At 45.3% G+C, this 23,988-nt stretch overlaps 2 protein-coding genes across 2 annotated transcripts; one reads left to right on the top strand and one right to left on the bottom strand.

The window, feature by feature from the left end:
- The first annotated feature begins 2,780 nt into the window (after positions 1-2,780).
- Positions 2,781-6,279, top strand: LOC117060757. Its single transcript, XM_033173275.1, has 2 exons — positions 2,781-2,876; positions 4,998-6,279. The coding sequence occupies exons 1-2, from the start codon at positions 2,874-2,876 to the stop codon at positions 5,988-5,990; spliced, it is 996 nt and encodes a 331-aa protein (XP_033029166.1). The 5' UTR covers positions 2,781-2,873; the 3' UTR covers positions 5,991-6,279.
- Positions 6,280-9,596: 3,317 nt separating this feature from the next.
- On the bottom strand, positions 9,597-14,871 carry LOC117060784 (lysozyme C-like). Its single transcript, XM_033173319.1, has 4 exons — positions 14,697-14,871; positions 13,971-14,132; positions 13,229-13,310; positions 9,597-9,707 (listed from the first exon to the last, which is right to left on the bottom strand). The coding sequence occupies exons 1-4, from the start codon at positions 14,836-14,838 to the stop codon at positions 9,641-9,643; spliced, it is 453 nt and encodes a 150-aa protein (XP_033029210.1). The 5' UTR covers positions 14,839-14,871; the 3' UTR covers positions 9,597-9,640.
- Positions 14,872-23,988: the final 9,117 nt, after the last annotated feature.

The following is a 23,988-nucleotide window of genomic DNA, read 5'->3' as shown; positions in this document are numbered from 1 at the left end:
AGAAAACAGAAGCACACCAAACTGCAACTTCCAATTATTGGATCCTCCTGCCAAGCCTAAAGGGTAGACCATTATTGAAAGAATTCTCTCCCAGAGCGCTAGAATGACATAAGTAATCTAATGAGAGAATGTGATATGTGTTATTTTTACTGTACAGGTATATGATATCGCATGTCAACCTATGGGCATGGCTTCACTTGCAAATAGCCTTAAGAGGCATGACGTGAGTCAGGTTTACATGAAACCACACATCTGGGAGGGTGGATACCAGGTTATTATTTATTGAATATCTATATAACTTAAGGGACCAAAGGGGTGGGTGGGAAATATGTATAGTGGTACCTTGGTACCTATCCATTCTCAAAGAAAGCCCTGAGTGCTCACTAGAAGGACAGATCCTGAAGCTGAGGCTCCAGTACTTTGGCCACCTCATGAGAAGAGAAGACTCCCTAGAAAAGACCCTGGTGTTGGGAAAGATGGAGGGCACAAGCAGAAGGGGATGACAGAGGATGAGATGGTTGGACAGTGTTCTCGAAGCGACTGGCATGAGTTTGGCCAAACTGCGAGAGGCAGTGAAGGATAGGCGTGCCTGGCGTGCTCTGGTCCATGGGGTCACGAAGAGTTGGATACGACTGAACGACTGAACAACAACAACAACCTTGGTTCTCAAACTTAATCCATTCTGGAAGTCTGTTCCAAAACCAAAGCCTTCCAAAACCAAGGTGGGAAGCCCCAATATTTTTTCATTATCGGCCTTTTCCGATGACACTGACTAGAAGCTGGAGGAGGAGGAGGAGCCAGCAATGGAAGGTAACTCAGTTGTGGAGAGAGTGGCTGCTTAAGGCAGGAGAAATTCTGGCGCCCAAAAAAGAACAACCTCCTTGCCAAAAGGTTTCAGCAGGCTGCAGTCCACTATGCAGTAAGGATGAATGAAGCTGTCAAATTTGGTTTCTCTCATTTTTTCATTTTCCCAATTTTAAGTTTTCTGTATTTCCAATGCACAGTATGTGCATTGTCTCTTTCTTCAGGTCTTGCATTTTTAAAAAAATATCCTCTGCAATTTTCTCCTAATATATGCATTTTTGCAAAGCAATTTCCCCTAATGCAATGCATTTTGGTATATTATTTTCACAAATATATGCATTTTTATGCACACTTTATCCTAGTATGTGCATTATTTATGAGCAAATTTGTAGAAGTGTGAATTTCAAAGCACAGCTGTGTTTGGGTTTGCAAATTAGGTACATTTACCTTTAAATGTGTACTGAATCAACTTTTTCCCTCAGTCCTACTTGTGAGTGAATCCTATGGAATATAGTAGCACTTACTTCTTAGTAAACTTGCATTAGAACAGTTTTCATACAAAATTCCTCGTTCTTAAAGGAAACACAAACCCTGGAATCTAGCACCACTTGGAGATTGGGGCAGGTGCAACTAAAGCCATTTATGTTCCCTGCGGATGTCACAACTTAAACCTAATTATATTATAGAGTTATATATTGCTTAGACTGCCTTGTTTTGTTTTTTAAAATAATGTTAAATTGTTCCTTCCATTCTCCTCCCAGGCCTAAAAAAGCAAACAGTTACATGCAGAAGCCTCGTGCTCTCGTGATTTCCCTTTTGACAAGACTTTGAATAATATATAAATTGAAACTGAATCCTGGCAAGACAGAGGTGCAGTCCCCTGCAAGGAGTGGGGTCAAAGCTTGAGGGTACTTCTGGACCTGGACCCAACATTGTAATTGGAGGCTCAAGTTAGAGGAGGAACTCCTGCTTCTCTTTTATTTTCAGTGCCCTCAGCCACAAGCCCAGGGACCCCAAGGGTCATCTAGTCCAACCCCCTGCAATGCAGGAATCTCAACTAAAGCATCCATGACAGAGCCAACCTCTGCTCAAGACCATCCAAGGAAGGAGAGTCCACCACCTTCTGAGGGAGACTGTTTCATTGTTGAACAGCTCTTACTTCCAATGAAACCTTAGGAAAGTTTTTCCTAATGTTTCATTGGAATCTCCTTTCTTGCTACTTGAAGCCATGGGTTCGAGTCCTGCCCTCCAGAACATGAGAAAACAAGCTTGCTCCCTCTTCCATTTGACAGCCCTTAAGATACTTGAAGATGGCTGTCATATCTACTCTCAGTCTCCTCTTGTCCAGCCTAAACACACCCAGTTCCTTCAAGCACTCCTCATAAGGCTTCATTTCCAGACCCTTGATCATCTTGGTTGCCCTCTTTTGCACATGTTTCAGCTTGTCAACATCCAGGTGTTTGTCTGACCATGGCAGAATAGAGTGGTACTATTACTTCCCTTGATCTGGACACTAGACTTCTGTTGATGCAGCCTAAAATAGCATTAACTTTTTTTGCTGCTCCATCACACTGTTGACTCATGTTCAGCTTGTGGTCCACCAAGACCCCTAAATCCTTTTCACATGTACTGCTAGTAAGCCAGGTGTCCCCTATCCTATATTTGTGCAGCTGGTTCTTCCTACCTAAGTGCAGAACCTGACATTTGTCCCTCTTGTGCCCTGTCACTGTTACACTGCAACATTTCCTTGCAATGTCCAAATCCCAACTAATGCCAGAATGCCTAAGCTAGGTCAGATTTGCCAACATTTATGTCCACAAAAGGACATTTTGTCAAACCTTAGAGTATAATATGGTGCATCCATTTGGGACCTCCCTCTTATTCTCATCCCATCAGAGGTAGAGAGTGTGGTTTCAATTGCAATCAGCTGTGTCCCTTTGCATCTCATTGAAATTGGTCTTGGGGGGTGGTATAAAAGGCCCTTGATAAGGAAGCTTGGTTTCCCCACCTCTCCACCCAGTGTCTTCTGCCAGGAAGGATTTGTAGGTGTGCCTTGTGGTAGCTTGTTCATGGTAAGTACACCCCTTCCCCCATGATTATGCTTGTGCAATCTCTAATCCTTGGAAGCCATGCAGGAGTTTTGTAGTACTTTTTTTGGGTAGCTTCTGCTTTGTAAATTTCTCCCCCTGGTTTTACCACCATTTTCTGGCATCAAATCTTTGGGTGCAATCTCTTTCAGAGTGGGATGCTAGCACGGTCCTGCTCTTGCTTGTCATGGTAGAAGCCCAAACTTGTAGCTCTGTGGAGCTTGCCTTGCTCCACAGGATGGGGCTGCAACTCAGCCCCCACTTGTTCCATTATGGTTCTCAACAGTGTTGTGGATGAACCTGACAAATCTAGCTTACCAGGGACTCACTGAGAGGGACAATTAAAGCTTCTAAACTGGTGACAACGCACAAAAAAAACTTGCCGTATTTATGTATATGCTAAACAAGCTATATCTTAGGGCCCCACTCTCTTGGCCCCCCCCCCAAAGATCCACTATTAATATACTTCTAAATTGTATTTCAGTTCAACAATTACTTTGATAAAATACATGTTTTGTTATGTGCAAATGGCATTAGATACCTATTAGGTCCATAAATTACTATATACAGTAGCATACAGTATATTCCACACACAAAAACAGTGACAATTTGTTGACAAAGGACAGCTGGACATATAAAAGGCCCCATTACCTTCAGTAGCTTAGGGCCTCATCAAACCTAAATCCTGCCCTGGCTAAATTGGTGGAACTGTGAGACCAAACACTTGCCTTTCTACTGATGGTCATTTGGAGAATGGTTTCTGGTGCAAGAGAGTGAGTGTCTAGGGTGTGGTTTGGCCCTGGATGTTGAAAGCTTCTGAGAGCTGATGTTTACTCTGGCTTGAGGGCTCATCCAGAATTTCTTTTGTGTCACATTTCCCAAGTGCTTTCTTTTTCTTACCCTGGCACTTTCCCCACGAAAACCCGCTTTTTACTGCTGATTTGGAGGAAATGGCAATCTTGGAAAAACCTGAATTATCATGTGTTCTGATTCAGCATTAAAGAGCAGGTTTTCCTGGGGAAAGTGCCAGGTGTGTGTGTGTAGCCCTTGGACACAGAACTTTAAAGCACAGACCTATCACCTAGGAAGCATGGTGCAAAAGGCAAGTGTGGTGGATCCCAGAGTACCAAAGAAAAGAATTGTGACCCGGAGAAGCATGTCTTTGGTGATTCCCACATTGTAGTTATGCCATTGCTCCTCTTCCTATCTGCAGTGATTAGCTATACAATTTCAGGGTGTTGGAAAACTTTTGTTTTGTTTTGGGGTGGTTGGGGGTTTTTTTTGCCTCTTAGCAGATCAAATTGCTTAATCACAGGCAGATTGAAAATGGAATATTAACGACTGCAGACCTAAGCTGGTCTAATTTCGCTTCACTGGGGTTTAATTTCAAGCAAGCATATTTGGGATCATGGGGTGTCCCCACTTGATGGGTGTGGAGCATGTGCAGAGTGCTCCATTTTTGGGACTTGCCAACTTATGTCCTACATGCATGTTTGAACTAGGGGCAGTGGTCTCAGGGTAAGTTTCAAAACGTCTGAGAAGGTTAACCTAATAGCTTTTAATAGTTTTGCTGAGGCAGTGTCTTGTCACACTGGTTCATCCAGCCCAACAGGCATGGCTGACACAGGAGGGAGCTGCACCACTGTGACTAGAGCAGGGATGCAGAATCGGTGAACTTATTCTGGTGCATATTGACTGAAGCTGATGGATGCTTGAAGCCCCACAACAACTGGAGGGACAGGGGTTGCCCATCCCTGAGTGGGAGCACCCAGATTTACATCCTTCTTTGGCCATGGAGCTCAATGAACTCCATGGCGATAAGACAACCTATTTCTGAATGTTTGTTTTAAAGCAACCTTGTCCAACCTGCTGCACTGCAGATGTTTTCAATTTATAACTCTAAAAAGACCCAACCAGCATGACGGGGAGGATGGGAGTTGTAGTCCTGCAACATCTGGAGGGCACCAGATGTTTTTGTCCAAAGTTTGATTCAAAGATCAGGATCAGAGACACTGGCAGACACTGAATTAGGAGTCTATTGGGAATAACCAACCCACAAGCTTGCACTATACCCCTGACATGAGTTTCCATCTATTATTGTTTCAGCTTTGCTTGCGGAGAGTCTCCAAAGGCCTGGGCCAACTTGAAGCCTACATTGATGCAGAAGAAGGGGTGGCTTTCCAGATGGATAACAACCTGATCTGGGACTCATTGGATGGCCAATTCACATGGGCCATACAGGGCCTAATTGAAAAGTTGGCATCTGGCAAATTCTGGGTCACTTGTCTGCCTATGGGAAAGGTTATGCTGAGAAACTGGGCAGGGAAGTATCTCGCTGCAGTGGCTATAGGAGAAAACCCCGTAAACTTTCCCATCCAGCCTGTTCAGTACTCAGAAGATCCATCTTTGCAGTTTGACGTCTTTTACAAGGGCAATAGGGTAGCTTTCCGGGCCTACAATGGGCTGTTCTTGACCAGGACATATAGAGGGTTCACTTCAGTTGAAGCAGCCAAGTTGGTCGCTGATGATTCCTGCTATTTCCGCCCCCTGATTGGAGACCTCCTCCCCCCAAAGTTCAAAATACTGAGGGTGATCACAGGCGATCTCTCTCACATGATATACCACCACTCTGTGGTGGGCAAGCAGGTCTACGCCAACCGGGGGGAAGCAGCAGTGCAGCACACTTTCGACATGACTTGGGAGACGACCGTTGCAGACACCGTTTTCTGGAACAGTCTGTGGGGGCTTGGTGTGCAAACTTCCTGCCACTTCACTGTTGAAGATGCAACGCCTCGTTTGGAGTACACTGAGAACAATGACCGGACCGTCCTTGTGCAAAGGTATATTAATCAGAGGCTCACCCAGGAGGTGCTGGTGCCCCCCCACACTGAAGTATTGGCCAAGCTTGTTGTCCACAGAAATTCTACGGCTACTGTGTCCTTCACAGCTGTCATCCAAAAGGTGAAATCAAATGGGGATGTGGTGATGCTGAACAAAGGTGGGCTCTGGAAGGGTCTCATCTACCACGGAGTCCGGCTGGAGATCACAAAGCGGAAGCTGAATGAGCTCAGGCCTCTTGAGGAATGCCCCCTCCTGTGATGTTATGGGGAGGGGTGTCCTTCCAAGGGTGCCATGCGGACTGGATGGCAGGTGGCTCACCCCTGAAGAGACACAGCTGTGGCTGCTCAGATTCTGGACCATCCTGGTCCATTGTCACTTTGAAGACTCATCAAGGCAGGCAGGGGCTGCTTCCTGGCTGTCCTCTGGCAGATCCTTTCTACCTCCCAGGTGCCTGAAAATGATGGCTACCTTTTTTACGACAAAGAGGAAGAGAGCTCCTTGCCTTTTTAGCATAATTAACGCAACTTAAATAAAATGGTGAATTCTTTTTTTGTCTCTGAAAAATGCCTCCTGCCTCTTTGTGTGTGGATAGGTTTAGAATAGGGACACCTGGGGGTGGGGAAGGGTCACTGCTGCTGGAAAACATCACAATTTCAATGGGAAAGCTGTATGGAGAATATTTAAACTAACATTTTGGCTGCCCACAAACCATAAATTTCAAGCACGTGGCTTCCCCCAAATAACCCTGGGGACTGTCATTTACTCCTAGAGAGCTACAATTCCCAGCACCCTTAAAAAACTAGAGTTCTCAGGATTCTTTGAGGAACATAATTTGCTTTATTTAAAAGTATTATATGCATGCAGCTGAAATGTTTTCAGAATTAAATCCTTTAGTTAGCCTGGTTTTGCTATCTGCAGCAGTTCTGTGGAGGAACAGCCTGCTCCTTTTGATAATGTCTTGCTTTTACTCCTTGCCCTCCTGCTGCTCAGAGCCATTCTGTTCCCGCTGCATCTTTCCTCTTCCAATGGAGCAGGGGGAGCCATCATGGCAGCGCAGGGAGCATGTCCCGCAATGCAGCCCATTCCACCAAGTTCCAGTTATGTCACTACCACTACCAACATTTGGCAGTCCAGAAACAAAGCAATGCCACCTTCGGCCTGTGTGTGCAGGGCAAAATAGCATGGAGTACATTGGAGTAGCTGGAACAGGACGTCAGAGGGAAAGATACCAGGTCATTTCCTACTGCACACTGAGAATCTATTCCGGGATGACCCAAGCAAGGGATGGAAGTGAGAGATACTCATAGAAATTGAGTCACCTCAAGAGGCAAAAGAAGGCAAGACTCCTGCCTCTTTAATAGCAGGTGGTACATTGTGTGTACTATCTGTTTTTGTTGTAAATGGCCCTGAAATCTTTGGATAAACATATGCATTAAAGGGACCCTTTGTATAAGGAAAGGCTGGTGATCCAAATTCCAAAGCAAATGCAGTTCATATTGTAGGTCGGATGTGGTTGGGAAAGAGTGACTTACTAATTAATGACTATTCCATCATGCCATCCCTGCAGGGCAGTGAGAGTGGTTATACAGTTGCACCCTCCCTGATCCCCCCCCCCCGACCAAAGGAAGTAATCTGTTCCATTGGGGAGCCTCATGCTCTGTTGAGTTCATGTAGAGTGGGTGCCCTTGTAATAAGACTTTGAATAATAGGTAAATACTTTAAATGCAAAATAGTAACAGTAATAAGAATAGATCCAAGTTTGAGCAAAAACTCCCGTCTCTGGTTCTAACTTTTATCTGCCAGGGCCCTCAGCCACAGGCCCAGCTAACATATGCAGATCAGGGACACACTGCTACATTTTGTTGCAGCACCCCACATCCTAACTAATGGCAAGGATGCCCAAGTTGGATTGGACATGCAGTGAGACAAGGACACAGAAGTATCTATCTTTTGTAAGGCCTAAAGTACTACTGATCCATTGGGGAGCTCCCTTTCAGTCACCTCCCATCAGAGACAAGGTGTGGGCTTTTTAATCGCCATCAGCTGTGTCTATTTGACTTTGATGGACAGGGAGCAGGGAGGTATAAAGGTCATTAATGAGTAAGCTTGGTTTCCCCCCCCCCCCTGTCTTCTATCCCTAAGGTTTGTGGGAAAGCAGCTGATCTGGGCCTGGTGATATATTGCTAATGGTGATAATATTTTTAAAATTGAATAATGATGCTTGTGGAATCTCTAATAACTTGAAGCCTTGAATAAGTCTCATTCCCTCTATAGTGGGGTTGTGGTTTTTTATGGTAAGTTTATGCCTTTCTTAGCCAGGTTTTCATCATCTCTAGCATGCGCTCCTCAGGCACAATCTGTTTCTGATGACTGCAAGTATGTTTATTCAGAGAGCTATGCTTTCAAATTTAAAAGCAGGCTTCTGGGAATGCAGTGGAGATCTTTACATTGACTTGAATGCTTGCTCATCTGCTGTCCAGATGTTTGCCAGCTGTTGGACAACTTCAAGGCCGTCTCCCTCCTTATAGTTCTTCTAGTGGATCAGGACCAGGCAGTGTTTCCAATGAATGGCTGTTGTCTGTGAAGTGGGACACATTTCTTTATTTGTGAAGGATTTTAAGCTGCCCTTCATTAATTAAATGTTTCATATCAAGGCGGTGCAGAGAAAATTAAGACTAAAGGTGGTTCAATCACTGCCTGATACAAACACAAAATATAAAATGATAAAAACATGACCCAAACAACATTTCTATTAGAACTAAAAAAGGAATAGACCCTAGTAAGACAGAATTAAACAGTAAAATGCATGGAGAAGTGTGACCGCTGTACAAGCATCTTGGGAAACAGAACCATGTTCCAGAATCCTGTGGGCTGCCCCTGCCTCTAAATATCCCACTCCCCTCTTTCCTGGGTCAGATGTGAGGCTTCCACGGAGCTCACTCCAAATGGAGGCCTGAACTTGGTTAAGGACTGGCATTGGTGCCTGTTCCTGCATTGTGGAGTTGCTGCAAATGTGGTGTTGCTTATTATTACTGTCAGTGGCTCTCCAAGGTGTGTTGGGCAATGGTCTTTCGCAGCAGCAGCTCCTGATCCCTTCTTAGACTGGATCTACATTGATTTAAAAAAAAAAAAACCGCTGTAGGGGAAAATGCTATAAAAGCTCTCAATGCAAAACCCCACTGGTGAGGGATCACAGCTCTACATCGCCATCTGGTGTCACATGTTTATAATGCAGTTATAATTATATAATTGATGAGCGTAGCTGAATCCTAAGTGTAGATTTGAAGCTGGGACCTTCTGCCTGTACAGCACGTGCTCTTTCACACAGTGAGGGCCCCCAAGAAAGGCACCCTTGATGCACACCCCACCTCTTCCAGGTTGAGGTGGCCCAAGGATGCATACTGCACTCCCATGTCGTCTCTGCTCTCAGATGCCCCATGCAAAGGGTGAATGTGCAATCTGTGCCATTTGCCTGCTCTGCAGGATGGGACTGCAGCTGGGCTGCCAGGTTGTTCCACTTGGGCCTAAATTTCTGAGTAACGTCATGGTGAGCTCAAGTTAAAACACAGTTGTGTATAACATGTAGTTTGCCCTTTATGTTGAAAGCTCCTAGGAGGAGTTGTAAACAAAATTTGCCCTTATTCCCTTATGGGGTACAAAAGAGCCCTTCTAGAGTCCATCAGTAGGAGAAAATAACATAGGCCAACCAGAGAATATTGAGAAGCAAAGCAGCTAGTAAGCTAACAAGTGTCTGAGAAGTGTGCATGCACACAAAAGCTCATACCAAGAACAAACTTAGTTGGTCTCTAAGGTGCTACTGGAAGGAAATTTTTATTTTGTTTTGTTTTGACAATGAGTGTCGACTCAGTTTTTTAGCATCTTTGCTGACACCAGGGGGCAGTGTTTCTCTACATGTTGCATCCTGCAACATATTGAGACAGGTCCCGGCCTTGACAATATAATCTCCATGCCACCCTGGAAATGAAAATAAAACAGATTAGGACACCATCCAGCAACACACTGTGTACATGTTACCAACTTAAAACGTAGCTAGTTGTTCTTTTTTCTCAATTTGGATTGAAGCTGGGGGTATGTTACAAGAGATACAGGACAGAGATGGATTGTGACTATCAGGGTGTGTGCACCTCTTTCCAAACCAGTGGGGGAAGCACAGAGTCAATGGCAGTGCGTACATAACCTTAATTTCTTTTACAAAACAAAATAAAATAAAAAAATCCTTCCAGTAGCACCTTAGAGACCAACTAAGTTAGTTCTTGGTATGAGCTTTCGTGTGCATGCACACTTCTTCAGATACCAAAGTTCTCTTCCAAATCACTGCCTTCCCTAATCCAGATTTTCTCATAGCAGGGAACCTCAAAAAAGGAGATTGTATGAGAAAGCCTGGGCCGAGGGAGGGGGAAGTGTGGGAAGGCAGTGATTTGGAGAGGATGCCATATGGACAATGGAGGTTGCAGGAAGCTAACTTTCCACCTTAAATGGCAGCATGGAGGAGCCCTCCATAGCTCACACGTATACATTCCCAGCTGCACATTTCCATCCAGGCAAGCAGGAGCTGTTATCCCAGTGAGCTATGCAGGCTGGGGGTAGGGGCACATAGCCAACGGAGAGTCCCATGGGCCACATGCAGCTCCCAGCCCTTGGGTTCCCCAGTCCTGGTCTCTGTCCTGTCATCTTAACCTGCCTGCTTGCTGACTGTCTTCAGGAGAGGCTCTTCTTGCCCTTCGACCCGTGATGGAGGCGCGGCTGGCTGAGATGCAGGAGAGGGGCTTTGGCAATGGGACAGTGGAGGAGGGCTGCAGCTCAGGGGTGGATGGAGCCCGTGCTCTGCAGGCAGAAGGTCCCAGGAGCAACCTGGGCATCTCCAGGTAGGGCTGGAAACGGATTCCCTGCCTGATACTCTGAACAGTGGCTGCCAGACAGTACTGAGCTCCACCTGGCCTGACTCTGTATAAGGCGGCTTCTGAACTCCTTACTAAGACAGGCTTCTTTGACCTCCTCTTGCAAAATTTTTTTATCATTATTATTATTAATTGAATTTATATACCGCCCTATACCTGGGGGTCTCAGGGCAGTTCACAGAATGAAATCAAGATATAAAACCACCAAATACATAATAAAAATAAAAACAACAACCCAATAGCCCCCAAACTCCCCCCCCCAAAAAAAACACATTTTAAAAGGACATAGAATGTCAGTCAAATCAACCAACGGCCTGGTTAAAAAGGAACATTTTTGCTTGAAGCCTATAAGTGTATAATGAAGACACCTTGACAAACTTCCCTGGGGAGAGCATTCCAGAGATGGGGAGCCACTACAGAGAAGGCCCGTTCTTGTGTTGCCACCCTCTGAACCTCTCAAGGAGGAGGCACACGAAGAAGGGCCTCAGAAGATGATCTCAGGGACCGGGTAGGTTCATATGGAAAGAGGTGGTCCTTGAGGTATTGCAGTCCTGAGCCGTTTAAGGCTTTATAGGTCAAAACCAGCACTTTGAGTTGGGCCCGGAAACTAATTGGTAGCCAATGCAGTTGGACCAGGTTTGGTGTAATATGCTCAAACCATCTTGCTCTGGTGAGCAGCCTGGCCGTTCAATTTGCACAAGTCGAAGTTTCCAAACCGTCTTCAGAGGCAGCCCTACATATAACGCATTGCAGTAATCTAACCTTGAGTTTGCCAGAGTGTAGACAGCAGTAGTTAGGCTATCCCTGTCCAGATAGGGGCTTAGCTGGGCCACCAGCTGAAGCTGATGGAAGGCACTCTGTGCCACTGAGGCCACCTGAGCCTTGAGCAACAGCAAAGGATCCAGGAATACCCCCAAGATATGTACCCACTTCTCCAGAGGAAGTGTAACCCCATCAAGAGCAGGCGACCTCCCACCCATCTGGTCTAGGGAACTACCCACTAACAGTGCCTCAACCATATCTGGATTGAGTTTCAGTTTGTTGGTTCCATTACTGAGGCAAGATACTGGTCCAGCACTTCCACTGCCTCACCTGCAGATGTAAAGGAGAAGCAGAGGTGAGTGTCATCAGCATACAGCTGACAACGTACTCCAAACCTCCAGATAACCCCACCCAGCGGTTTCATGTACATGTTAAACATCATGGGGGATAGGATTGAGCCCTGCAGAACCCCGCATTGAAGGTTCCACAGGGCTGAAATGCATTCCCCAAGCAACACCCTCTGGGAACGACCATGCAAGTAGGACTGGAACCACTGCAAAGCAGTGCCACCCACCCCTAGTTCAGGCAGCCACTCCAGAAGGATACCATGGTCGATGGTATTGAAAGCCGCTGAGAGGTAGAGGAGAATTAACAGGGACATGTTTCCCTTGTCTCTCTCTCGACAGAGGTCATCATACAGGGTGACCAAAGCAGTTTCTGTGCCAAAACCAGGCCTAAACCCCAACTGAAATGGAAACAGAAAATCAGTTTCTCCCCAAAGCGCCTGGTTCTGGTCTGTGACCCCCACACTCCAGAACCTCTCCCCTTCTTCTGCTGGGATATTTCCCTTTCTACAGGTGTCTGACTGGAGGAATGTATTGAACTCAGCCTTTGCTTTATCTGCTTTCACCACTCTCTAATTATTATTAAAATGTTATTTTTAAAGTGTTATTAAAATGTTTATGATGGTTTAAAGCACACACACTGCCCTACAAGCTGCCCTGAACATTGTCACTAATACAAAGAGTCAGATATAAATATAAATAGACTTAACAAAAAATGGCAGCCTCCACAGAGGGAGGGTCATTCTCCTGGGATGTTAATGATCTGTCAGACCCCATGTGGGTATAAGACAGAAATCCCCTAAATACAGGGCAGGCTTTGCATAAGGAACCAAGACCAGTGAATCAGACAGAGGTACAGCAGGCAGGCCTCTCTTGGACTCAGAGAAGCCCTTAGGTGACACAGTCACTTGTTTCTTGCGGCAGAGTAGCAGTTCTCTAATGCTAAGGCCGGTAGTGTGACCAGTTCAGCCACACAGGGCACCAAAGCAATGGTGTAGAATGGAGTGCCAGAGGGATCCCCCTCCCAAATGTTAGCGGAGCACAAGGCACTGCTGAAAACTGAGAGCCCAAAGGCCACCACCATCCAGTGACGAGCGCTGAAAGTTTTCCTAGGGGAACAGTTAGGGCTGCAGGCAACAGCTTGCGAGGGAGATGGGGGGGGGGTAACGTTATGCATGTGAAATTGTGATGTTCTGACGTTGCGCACGTGAGCATCACACCAGGCAGAAGCTTCCCAGGCACCAGGGGATCATTTAGTGGACTAGCCTAGTCCCCTTAGTCCAGTGACTGCTCGCCCTGGCCACCATCTAATGGCATCACAGTATTCCCCAGCTTGCACCTTGGGAACGACCATGTTACAGGCCATTTCCAGCGTGACCTTGTGCTTCTGCAGTGACTGGGTGTCTGGGCAGACCCCTCCACCTCTTGCAAGGAAACACCACTAAGAGCTTTCTCCCAACAGATTTCTTACCAGGCACCCATTCCATCCTCTGAGTTGTCGACCACAATCTTAGCACAAGCCACATCTGGAGCGATGTTGTCTGTCAGCAGTTCTGCAAGGAAAGCAGATGGAATACAGACATGACGGGTCCATGTTGGGATGTTATAGGTCTGGATAAGTTTTGAGAAGATGGGGCATGGGTGCAGGTAGGTAAAAAAAAAAGGTAAAAAAGGTAAAAATTTAAAAGGTAAAAAGGGAGGGTGTAAAGTAGGCCAAACAATATCACCTGACCCATCCACTGTCCAATGTCACTGACCCACTCCCCATTAGCATGCAATTTGAAATGCCCTGCAATATTTCTATACCCTTATGAATTCAAAGTCAAATAAATGCATTTGCTGAGGTCTCACTCCTACAATGTCCAAAGAGACTACATCCCCTGGCTGGGAGGGCTGCATTTCAGGGAGGAAGCCCCAGCTAACAGATACATCAATGTACCAATCAGCTGGTCAGGCTATCCTACTTTTTACTTTTGGGATTGTGGACTCCACACCTGCAAAGAGCAGAAGGTGAGGAAGGACATCTGGTCCTTTCTGTCTCCCAGAAGTGTCTGATGTGGCTTACATCACAATTTAGAACAGGGTGGGGAACATGTGGCCCTACAGATGTCATTCAAGTCTAGCTTCCATCAGCTCCAGCCAACATCTGGTGGGCCAAAGGTTCTCCATCTCTGAATGAGGCAAATCTCTCTCCAGGGGAAGCCAATTCTCACCAGAGCATTGAATTCTGCACATGTTGGAACTTGGCTGACTGCCATTCTGGCACCAGTAACGACTGTTGATCTGGAAGATACCAAAGTCAGTGCTACCATCATAGTCATTGTAGTGCGTGGCAGCAGTATTATAGCTGCTCTCGTGGCATGCCGTGCAGACCCCTGAGACAGATACATGATCAGATCAGAACTAAGTGCACACAGTCTGGGAAGGATGCCCCATTCTTCACACACACACACACACACACACACACACACACACACACACTCTGCAGGTGTTTCAAAACCCTGCCTTATCAGGAGCTGTCCAGAGAGTCAGTGATCAGGACGTGGAGGGGGGCAGGGGAGCTGTCCAGCAAGGAGTCACAGGGCACATGAAACATGAAAAAGAGCATGTTTCTGGCACCTCTTTAGTCTGGCCTCCAACAGTGTCTGAGGGATAGTGAACTGGCCCCCTGTTTAAAAAGTTTGAGGACCCCTGCTATAGCAGGATGCAGCAGAGCATGTTCCAAATTAGCTATAGAAATGTGGAGGGAGGCCACCTTCCCCTCATAATGACAGCTAGACACATGGTCAGGGAGACCCAGAAGATCAAATACTCACCCCAAATGGAGTGTGTGCGCACGCGTGCACACACACACCCCCACGTGCCCCACTCTCAGATAAATTCTGTCTTTTCATAATGCCTGCCTAGTCAAGACCCGGATGCCCCCCCAATGGACTCACAGTTGGCCAAGCTGTAGCCAGCATAACCATCCAAGCCCAACTGCTGGAGCCTCTGAGCCAGCTCACAGCGCCCATAGACCATGCCTTCTCCTGTGGCGAGGAGACCGGTGAGGAAGGGCAGCAGCCAAAGAGCCTTCATCATTGCACTTCAGGAGGGCAAGGAGGAAGGTGAGGGTGTCACGCCTACTTTTATAGAGGCTCTTTGGCATTCCTCTGGAAAGCAGCCAAGTCGGTAGGACTTCATGAGACCTTTGAGGACGTTCGCCCTGACCTTGCTTAGCTAATCAGCATGTGTGTGTCTACAAGAAGCAGCAGGCATGGCTCCCTGGATCCCACTCCCTGTGGCGGAGGGCCGAGAGCTGTAGCTCCAGGTTCTAAGTTGTATTACTAGATTGTAATTAATTCATTTTTTAAAAAGTATTGCCATACTATATTTGATAAATTCACAATATAATCAATTTAATTCCTGTATTAGAATTTTAATTTTAATGTACAAATAGGGCAGTTTATGGGAACTTTCTATGGGTGGTATTCAACCAAGTCTTACTCAGAATAGACCCACTGAAATTAATGGACCTCATGTTGTCATGTTCATTAATTTCAACGGGCTATATTCAATGAAATCGTTGCACTAGTGCAGGGGTGTGGAAACCTTTTGACTCTGTGGATCAGATCCTGATCAGAATCAGCCTTGTGAGCCAATGTTGACAAGTGGGTGGGGCCTCTCACCTGACAATCACATGGCCTCCTCCAGTGTGATGTAGTGGTTAAGAGTAGTGGTTAAGAGCGGTAGACTCGTAATCTGGTGAACCGGGTTCGCATCTCCACTCCTCCACATGCAGCTGCTGGGTGACCTTGGGCTAGTCACACTTCTCTCAGCCCCACTCACCCCACAGAGTGTTTGTTGTGGGGGAGGAAGGGAAAGGAGAATGTGAGCTGCTTTGAGACTCCTTCGGGTAGCGATAAAGCGGGATATCAAATCCAAACTCCTCCTCCTCCTCCTCCTCCTCCTCCTCCTCCTCCTCCTCCTCCTCTTCCTATAGTGATTGGTTACCTCTCTAAGAGCCTGCAGAGTTGCTCTTGATAACTTTCATTAGTCAAAAGGACTTTCCTCGGATTGCCTCCTGACTTTTATCTTCCCACCTTCTGAACCCAGAGCAAACAGTAAGGTGGTTTGATTCCTGCTTCTTATTCGATGTCCAGTGGAAAATCTGGCACCTGGCTGTTTGCAAAGTAGTCAGCTGGCTCCAGCGGCACGGACTGTTCCTTCACCGCAGGGAAGGGTGCCAAGTGGTTTCATACTTGCACATTAGTTATTCATAAACAGAAAGCAGCCCAATATTATGTGGTATGACCCTGCCTTTAAAGCATATTCAAAGCACATCCTTTCCTGCAAAGAATGCTGGGCATGGTAGCTTGCCAGGAATTGTAACTCCCTGAGGGGTAAACTGCAGTACCCAAAATTCTTTGAGGGAAAGCAGTTTCATGGATGCAGAACGTTATATGGCAGTTGTGAAAGTGCAGGTTGAAATGGTGCAAATAAACTGGCTTCAAAAAGGGTTGTTGTTCAGTCGTTCAGTCGTGTCCGACTCTTTGTGACCCCATGGACCAGAGCACGCCAGGCACGCCTATCTTTCACTGCATCCTGCAGTTCGGCCAAACTTTTGTAAATTTATGGTCTTTTTGTAAATTATAATTATGTAAAAAGAAATATATGCTATATTTATTTTCTTATCTGATTCAAATATTTCTACATGTGGGACCTACAAGGTATTATAATATAACAGGATTGGAGAGCTGCATTTCTTCACAGTCCATTTGCCACCTTTTCTCTCTCTCATTCTTCTTCCCATTTTGCTTTATCAACCCCTTCTCACTCTCTCTTTCCATTTTTTAAAATCACCTCTCCCCTAAGCCCCAAGCAGTCTGGCCAGTGGTCAGGGATAATAACACATGGGGGGCACCACATTTGGTACCCCAGGGTAGCTTATTGGGAAAGGGTTGTGGGGAGCCCTGAGCCTGTCTGCTCCCCAACCTGCACATTGGAACAAATGACAGTTTTGTGTTCCATATGGACTCTGGGAGCTGCAGTTCTCACCAAAGCAGGACAAGGGCTGAGTGGGAGCTTATGAGAGTGCCCTTTATTACCAAAACAAAACAAAATAAAAAATTCCTTCCAGTAGCATCTTTGTTGTTGAAATCCAGCTTGCACTTCTGGGAGTTCTTAGTCCACATACTGCTTAAGCCTGCCTTGTAGAATGTAATTATTGGCTTTGCCTAAATTTAAACACCACTGGTCTACTCCCCTTAGTATCGCAAGATTGTCATAAGAGCACTTGGACTAAAATTGCCAACCAAAAGCTTTACTTTTCCAGTTAATCACCACAACAGTTATTAACACAGGGCTTCTGTAAAGCAAATAATTTAATTAGACAGTGCCTATATGATACTGAGTGTCAGAACAATTTGGTCACAATAAGGACATTTTTTCCATGGTATGATTATTTTCCACCTAGTCATTTTGACACTTTGGCACCCTATTTGCAAAATTTAACAATTCCAAAATACAGGCGCGCTTTTACTTTTGCACTTTTGTACTTTCATCTTCAGCTGTACTTGAGGGTCGATTTCAAAAAATCCTGCTGGAAAAATGTCCATGTCCATGTGGAGATGGCAGCATTGAGTCAGTCAGTGGCTCATGTGCTTCTGGCTTGCACTCTTTATAATGATTTGAGGAGTGAGGTTATTACCCCTCTATTTTTGTCCATGCCAGGTCGCCCAGCCACTGCCACAGCGTCACTTCTCTTGGCAGATCAAGGTGATAGAAGAACGGCAAGGTTTTTAGCGGGGGCAATAAGAACAAGAGCCATTATTTGATTATTGCTTCCTTCCAGTAGCACCTTAGAGACCAACTAAGTTTGTTCTTGGTATGAGCTTTCGTGTGCATGCACACTTCTTCTGTGGTGTGCATGCACACTTCTTCTGTGGTGTGCATGCACACGAAAGCTCACACCAAGAACAAACTTAGTTGGTCTCTAAGGTGCTACTGGAAGGAATTTTATTTTGTTTTGTTTTGACTATGGCAGACCAACACGGCTACCTACCTGTAACTTGATTATTGCTGTAAGCCTCTAGAACATATTTTGTACAGTTAACGTTTTTACCTCTATCTTCAGTACATTTTATTTTATTTTATTTTATTTTATTTTATTTTATTTTATTTTATTTTATTTTATTTTATTTTATTTTATTTTATTTTATTTTATTGCTATGGCTAGTGGCTGATGCAAATAAAGATTCTTCTGATTCCAGACTCCTCCTCTTTCTAGCTTTCATTTATGCACCCTCTCCCACCCCCAAAATCACACGGAGACACAAAAAGCCAAAGTGCAGGCAGTCTTCTGCCTAATGGTCCATGTCTATGCAGAGCTTCCCTTGTACTTGGCCTGGAAAATCCATTTACTACAGAATGCTGCTGCTTTACTTCTTTCAGGCATGAGATCCTGCCTGCATGTTGCAACTCTAAGTAAAGATTTGCACTGGCTGCCAATCTGCTACCAAGTTCAAGGTTTTAACATTTGTATAAAAAGCCCTTCTTGTGAGAGATTTTACTTTTTTGGGTTCCATAATCACTGCAGAAGGTGACAGCAGTCACGAAATCAGAAGACGCCTGCTTCTTGGGAGAAAAGCAATGACAAACCTAGACAGCATCTTAAAAAGCAGAGACATCACCTTGCCGACAAAGGTCCGTAGAGTTAAAGCTATGGTTTTCCCAGTAGTAATGTACGGAAGTGAGAGCTGGACCATCAAGAAGGCTGATTGCCGAAGAATTGATGCTTTTGAATTATGGTGCTGGAGGAGACTCTTGAGAGTCCCATGGACTGCAAGAAGATCAACCCTATCCATTCTTAAGGAAATCAGCCCTGAGTGCTCACTAGAAGGACAGATCCTGAAGTTGAGGCTCCAGTACTTTGGCCACCTCATGAGAAGAGAAGACTCCCTGGAAAAGACCCTGATGTTGGGAAAGATGGAGGGCACAAGGAGAAGGGGACGACAGAGGATGAGATGGTTGGAGAGTGTTCTCGAAGCTACTAACATGAGTTTGGCCAAACTGCGGGAGGCAGTGAAGGATAGGCGTGCCTGGCGTGCTCTGGTCCAGGGGGTCATGAAGAGTCGGACACGACTGAACGACTGAACAACAACAACAACAATAATTACATGTCCTACACCAAATCTGTAATTCAACAGAGGGGAGATTAGCCTCTTAGCACAATAAAGCACTTGGGACACAGGATGGAACAGGAAAAAATTGCCTTAGGCACTTAGATTGATCAGCTTCTGTAGATCCAAGGTGAGTGCCTGTCCAGATCTGAGCCCCATATAATATCTGTGCTCAGGGTTTAGCTTTGAACACTTCAAGTGCTGACGGCATGTGATTGCCACCTTTTGAATGGAAAAAGCGTGTCAGAATTTTGGCGCTTTGAGGTGCTTTTTCCTTTGCATATTTCTGATATGCTCCCCATGACCCTGTTGACTGAAAAATAAGGCAGAGGTATTTAAAGACTTTAACTTGTTCAATCAACTGATTAATCATATACCATCTATGGGCCCTATAGTTTCTCGAAAACACCATGACTTTCGTTTTCTTGTAATTCATAGCCAGCTGTCCTGAGAATGCCCAGAAGGAGTCTGGAACATTCCACAGATAGGCTACAGCCTTACATATCTTGTATATTACTGTTGGGTTGAATATATTGTTTAGACTGTAATCTGCCTTGAGCAGATTGGGAAGACAGGATAAAAATATTTGTAATATATCCATCTACTATATATTTTGGAAAGTTGTTGGCTCGCTATGCATTTGGACTCCTCTTAAGATACCACAACCAAATTTTCCATGATGATTCCTAAGATCAAGGAGCAATTTTTCACCTATGCTCTCACACAGATCAATGCCGTTTTGAATCAAGGTGGCAGATTGCAAAACTGCACTGGTTTTTTATTTATTTTTCAGTTTCTTAGAATTCCCAAGCAATGGCAAGTACCCTTTATCCTTTATGGCAAGTACCCTTTATCCTTTAGATAAAGGGTAACTGGTCTCAAACGTTTATTGGGGCAGTCCTAGGTTTCCTTTTTGTCCTGACTTCAAGCTTTTCAGGATGGAGGGTGAGGGGACAACCGTAGTCACCTGCAATTCCTGCGCAATGTTTGTCTTCTTGCCAAAGGATGTAGGCAGCTACACCTGCAGCAATTGCAAGTTGGTTGCCCTACTAGAAGACAAGGTCCAGCAACTTGAGGCCCGTATATCTACACTTCAGAAAATTAAGGAACTGGAGCTTTTCATGGATACAGCAGAGCACACTGTCTGCACCAAGGGGGAGTCAGGGCACATCCCTGAGGAGGAGGACAGTTCCCCAACACAGGAGCCAGATGTATGGAGGAACGTGACTCAAAGAAGTAGAAAGCCCAGGGATCGCTCTGAGTGTTTGGAGCTATGCAATCGTTTTGATGTGCTCTCCCTTGGCATGGAGGATGAAGAACAGACTTCATTTGAGGACCTATCCCTCATCACAGTTGATGAGGAATATGAAGACGAGCAGCACAGTCAGTCCTCTGGGATTGTGCAAAAGACTTTGGAAGGGACTGCACATGGAAGAATCCCAACCAAGCCTAAGAGGAGGCGTGTAGTGGTGATAGGGGATTCCTTACTGAGGGGTACAGAAGCAGTGATCTGTGGGCCTGACAATATGTCTCGAGAGGTGTGCTGTCTCCCCGGGGCCAAGATCCAAGATGTAACAGAGCAGCTGCAAGGAATCATAAAACCCACTGACAAATACCCCTTCCTTTTGGTCCATGTGGGAACCAATGACACTGCAAGCCATAGCCTCCAGAAGATCAAAAGTGATTATGAGGCTCTGGGCAGGAAGTTGAAGCAATTAAATGCACAAATCGTCATCTCATCTGTCCTCCCAGTTGAACGGCGTGGCCCAGGGAGAGAGAGAAAAATAGGGGAAGTGAACACCTGGCTTCGCAAATGGTGCCAGCAGGAACGGTTTGGATTCTTAGATCACGGTCTGAAGTTTCTTGAAGATGGACTTCTGGCAAGAGATGGGCTGCACCTCACAAAGGTTGGGAGGAATGTTTTCGCCAACAATCTCAAAAACCTCATCAGGAGGGCTTTAAACTGACTTATGTGGGGGAGGGAGATAGTGGTCCTGAAGGTAGGAGTCTATCAAGTGCTGAAGATGATCATCTAAATGTCAAGCACCAAATGGAGCAAACAGCATGCAGACCTAGTAGTGGGAAGGAAAAATCCTTAAATAAGAGACTAGGGGGAATGATCAATGGTCTTCAATGTCTGTATACTAATGCACAGAGCATGGGAAATAAACAAGATGAACTTGAGCTCTTGGTACACCAAACTAAATATGACATAATAGGCATCACTGAAACCTGGTGGGATGAGTCTCATGATTGGAATGTAGTAATAGAGGGATACAATCTATTTCAGAGAAATAGACCAAACAGGAAAGGAGGAGGGGTGGCATTATATGTCAGGGATGTGTATACCTGTGAAGAGATCCAGGATTTAAAACTTCAAAGCCAAACTGAGAGTATCTGGGTCAAAATTAAGGGAGAGAAAAATAACAGTGATCTCATTGTGGGAGTTTACTACAGATCGCCAAGCCAAACTGAGGACACAGATGATGCTTTCCTGGAACAGATGACCAAGTATTCAAAAGGAAGTGAGATAGTAGTAATGGGGGATTTCAACTATCCTGATATTTGTTGGATGTCAAACTCAGCCAAGAGCACAAGGTCGAACAGATTCCTCACTGGCCTTGCAGACCATTTCATTGTCCAGAAAGTGGGAGAAGCAACAAGAGGATCAGCCATTTTAGATCTGGTCTTAACCAATAGTGATGACTTGGTAAGTGGGGTAGAAGTGGCAGGATCATTAGGTGGGAGTGATCATGCTCTTCTGGAGTTCATTATACAGCGGAAAGGAGCAACCAAGCATACTAAGACTCAAATTCTAGACTTTAAGAAAGCTGACTTCAGAAAATTTAGGGAAATGCTGGGTGTGATCCCATGGTCAGTAATACTAAAAGGGAAGGGAGTTCATGATGGATGGGAGTTTGTTAAAAGGGAGATATTAAAAGCACAACTTCAAGCAGTACCAATGAGACGAAAACATGGAAGGTGCCTAAAGAAGCCAGGGTGGCTATCTAAAGAACTTTTAACTGATTTAAGATTTAAAAGGGATATGTACAAAAAATGGAAAAAGGGGGAAGTCACCAGAGAGGAATTCAAACAAATAGCCAGCAAGTGTAGAGACAAAGTCAGAAAAGCTAAAGCACAGAATTAACTCAGGCTTGCTAGAGAGGTTAAAAGCAATAAAAAGGGCTTTTATGGGTATGTCCGTAGCAAAATGAAGAACAATGAAACAGTGGGGTCACTTAGAGGAGATGGTGAAATGCGAACAGGAGACAGAGAAAGGGCAGAACTCCTCAATGCCTTCTTTGCCTCAGTCTTCTCAAAAAAAGAAAACAATGCCCAACCTGAAGAATATGGGGCAGATGATTCAGCAGGGGAAACACAGCCCAGAATAAGTAAGGAGGTAATACAAGAATACTTGGCTAGTTTAGATGTATTCAAGTCTCCAGGGCCAGATGAACTACATCCAAGAGTATTAAAAGAACTGGCAAAGGTGATTTCAGAACCACTGGCAGTAATCTTTGAGAATTCCTGGAGAACTGGCGAAGTACCGGCAGACTGGAGGAGGGTGAATGTTGTCCCTATTTTCAAAAAGGGGGAAAGAGAAGACCCAAACAATTACCGCCCAGTCAGCCTGACATCAATACCAGGAAAGATTCTAGAGCAGATCATTAAGCAAACGGTCTGTGAGCACCTAGAAAGGAACGCTGTGATCACTAAAAGTCAGCATGGGTTTCTGAAAAATAAGTCATGTCAGACCAATCTGATCTCATTTTTTGACAGAATTACAAGCCTGGTAGATGAAGGGAATGCTGTGGATGTAGCCTATCTTGATTTCAGCAAGGCCTTTGACAAGGTGCCCCATGATATTCTCGTAAAGAAGCTGGTAAAATGCGGACTAGACAATGCTACCATTCAGTGGATTTGTAACTGGCTGACTGACCGAACCCAAAGGGTACTCATTAATGGCTCCTCTTCATCCTGGAGAGAAGTGACTAGTGGGGTGCCACAGGGTTCTGTCTTGGGCCCAGTCTTATTCAACATCTTCATCAATGACTTGGATGATGGGCTTGAGGGTATCCTGATCAAGTTTGCAGATGACACCAAATTAGGAGGGGTGGCTAATACCCCAGAGGACAGGATCACACTTCAAAATGACCTTAACAGACTAGAGAACTGGGCCAAAGCAAACAAGATGAATTTTAACAGGGAGAAATGTAAAGTACTACACTTGGGCAAAAAAAAATGAAAGACACAAATACAGGATGGGTGACACCTGGCTTGAGAGCAGTACATGTGAAAAGGATCTAGGAGTCTTGGTAGACCATAAACTTGACATGAGTCAAAAGTGTGATGCAGCAGCTAAAAAAGCCAATGCAATTCTGGGCTGCATCAATAGGAGTATAGCATCTAGATCAAGGGAAGTAATAGTACCACTATATTCTGCTCTGGTCAGACCTCACCTGGAATACTGTGTACAGTTCTGGGCACCACAGTTCAAGAAGGATACTGACAAGCTGGAACATGTCCAGAGGAGGGCAACCAAAATGGTCAAAGGCCTGGAAACGATGCCTTATGAGGAACGGCTTAGGGAGCTGGGTATGTTTAGCCTGGAGAAGAGAAGGTTAAGGGGTGATATGATAGCCATGTTCAAATATATAAAAGGATGTCATATAGAGGAGGGCGAAAGGTTGCTTTCTGCTGCTCCAGAGAAGCGGACACGGGGCAATGGATTCAAACTACAAGAAAGAAGATTCCACCTAAACATTAGGAAGAACTTCCTGACAGTAAGAGCTGTTCGACAGTGGAATTTGCTGCCAAGGAGTGTGGTGGAGTCTCCTTCTTTGGAGGTCTTTAAGCAGAGGCTTGACAGCCATCTGTCAGGAATGCTTTGATGGCGTTTCCTGCTTGGCAGGGGGTTGGACTGGATGGCCCTTGTGGTCTCTTCCAACTCTATGATTCTATGATTCTATACAAGGCTGCTGGGTTCTAATGCATTGTGAATCCAAAACCAATATTATGCATGCAGTTATTACAGTCCCAAGGTGGCACTCATCCTCTAACTACCCAGCAC

The sequence above is a fragment of the Lacerta agilis genome, chromosome 16 (assembly GCF_009819535.1).
Source record: "Lacerta agilis isolate rLacAgi1 chromosome 16, rLacAgi1.pri, whole genome shotgun sequence".
In the NCBI taxonomy this organism is placed as follows: Eukaryota; Metazoa; Chordata; class Lepidosauria; order Squamata; family Lacertidae; genus Lacerta; species Lacerta agilis.
This window is presented reverse-complemented; position numbering and strand designations above follow the sequence as displayed.

Coding starts and splice junctions, on each gene's coding strand:
- LOC117060784 (XM_033173319.1), bottom strand. CDS start 14,838: ATGATGAAGGCTCTTTGGCTGCTGCCCTTCCTCACCGGTCTCCTCGCC. Junction 14,133..14,696: donor TGGCTACAGCTTGGCCAACT/GTGAGTCCATTG, acceptor TATCTGTCTCAG/GGGTCTGCACGGCATGCCAC. Junction 9,708..13,228: donor GAGGATGGAATGGGTGCCTG/GTAAGAAATCTG, acceptor TTTCATTTCCAG/GGTGGCATGGAGATTATATT.